This window comes from Loa loa (genome assembly GCF_000183805.2).
Source record: "Loa loa unplaced genomic scaffold supercont3.1276, whole genome shotgun sequence".
NCBI classification, from domain to species: domain Eukaryota; kingdom Metazoa; phylum Nematoda; class Chromadorea; order Rhabditida; family Onchocercidae; genus Loa; species Loa loa.
The window spans coordinates 1-2,157 of record NW_018109456.1 but is presented as its reverse complement, the minus strand read 5'-3'; the positions used below and the strand labels follow the sequence as shown (position 1 = coordinate 2,157).

The 2,157-nt window shown below is 36.1% G+C and overlaps 1 protein-coding gene across 1 annotated transcript; it reads right to left on the bottom strand.

Moving 5' to 3' along the window:
* Positions 1–338: 338 nt before the first annotated feature.
* On the bottom strand, positions 339–618 carry LOAG_19073 (hypothetical protein; the record flags this gene model as incomplete). The annotated part of the gene is made up of 1 exon (XM_020451729.1): positions 339–618. Exon 1 carries the CDS (start codon positions 588–590, stop codon positions 339–341), a length of 252 nt encoding a protein of 83 aa, XP_020304468.1. The 5' UTR covers positions 591–618.
* Between the last annotated feature and the right edge of the window lie 1,539 nt (positions 619–2,157).

Here is a 2,157-nt window from a genome sequence, read left to right as displayed (position 1 = left end):
TTGCTCGAGTGGTCGTTTTAACCTAACGAATTTTGACCGGTAATGATGGTTTCATGTGTCTACCAATGTATGCCTCAACTTAGGGAACTCCTTCCGCTAGGAGTACCTTAAGTTGGGGTATGCAATTCATGGGATTGTAAGGACGCTAATTGCTTGAATTCTGTCCCTGCCAAACACCAACTACGACAAATGACAAGCAGCCATCTACCGATGTTAGAAAAATATTGCAGTAAGTATTAATTTTGAATTGCCACTTCACTGTCGTAAATGTTTTGCAACACATTTTCATGGGCCAAATATGTTGAAAACTTCTTTTGCTAAAGATAAATTTTGCGATACTAACCCGTAATTCCGTGTTGTAGTCGCCTGTGTTGCTGTAGTGTAGTTTTATAAGAAAAGGAGTTGTTACAAATTTCACATTGAGATTTAGGTTGATGCACATCTTCATGGTGTCGAAATCCCCTTGAGGAATAGAATGTTTTGCCACATTCGGGGCAAGTGAAGTTATATTTCTCGTGCATTTCAAGATGTTTTGAATATTCCTTCCTCGTCTGCACAGTCGTATTACAATAACGGCATTTAATCTTCATCCGCCCAACTGGAAAATTGATATGACGCTCGTGTTTGCTAATATTTTATATGTAATTAATGAATATAATTTGAGAAATGACTGTATCAGTATCATTTATTAAACCTATCAAAACACATTTAGACTAACTAAAATTACGAGATGTTGCTCATTTTTTTATCCTGTTTTTTTTTTTTTAAACAATAAGCTCATTCTTAGTGCTGCCTCTAACGGAAGAATATCGGATAAGGGGTAATTCTGAGTTTTTCGCTGCAACGAGATCAGCTTCGGATTTGGGTTTCTTTATAGCTTATTTTTTCAACTTCATGCAATTGAGTAAAGGATAAACTGAAGGAATTGAAATAACATGTCATTATATAATGTCTCAGTACTTGTTTTCGTGTCCACGAGTATTTCCTCATCTACTGTTACATGTACCCGTATCTGAAGCAACTAGTATTAAATCCACGTTGTCATGGTTGTTAAAGTTATCTGACATTGCCCGAGTGATCGTGTTGACTTAATGAGCTTTATGATCGTTTCATGTTTTGCCGAAGTATGCCCTAACTGCAGATCTCCCGTTGGGTAAAGAATGAACATTTCTTAGAACACCAGTGATAACATTATTTTCACCATTGTCAACATCATTTAAATTCATCGGACTGTAAAGAAGCTAATTCCTTGAATTCTGTCACTCTGTTCATTATCACATCAGTAACTGCCAAATACCAACTGTGGCAAATAATAAGAAGCTATCTACTGTGGTTAGTAAAATATTGCAGTAAGCATAAAAGCATAAACTGAAAGGATTAAAACGATATGCCATTATATAATGCTTTACTACTTGTTTCCGGCAATTATCCACTAGCATTTCCCCATCTACTGTTATATGTACATGTATCTGAGGCAACTAGTGTTAAATCTACTTTGCCACGGATATTGAAGTTTTCTAAGAAATACTCTTTGCCCGAATGATTTTGTTGACTTAATAAGGTTTTTGATCGTTTGATGTGTTTACCGAAGTATGCACTACTGCACATCTCCCGTTGGGCAAAGAATGAACATTTCTTAGACATCACTTTATTGAGTAAAAGGATGTGATCAGAGATATTTCGTAGCATATTTCCACGTGTATTATATCAGTTGCATAAAAATAATAAAAATTTTGCTGAATTTGCGAAACTCACGAGAAGCTTTGCAGTAACGTTCCTTGTGTCTAGCCAGTGAATGGCTGTAGTTGGAGGAAAAATCACACTTTTTGCATTTAAATTTAGGTTGATGCATTTCCTTGTAGGATGATGGTTGATGCATTTCCTTGTAGGTAATTTCATACATACAGTAGCAAGTGGACCGGATGAAACCTTTAGCATTCCAAAAATTGAAACAGATAAATTAGATGTACAACAAATGATAATTAGTGATACCATTGAAACCGGAAGAAATTCAGATTGCTCCTGGCATACCTTACGATGCAATTTCACATTCTGTGATCTCATATATGCAACTCTTCTCCCATGTTCCTTGTCGCAGTTCATTGGTACCAATCCAAATACGAAATATCTTGTGGCCCATTCAGGATATCGTCCATG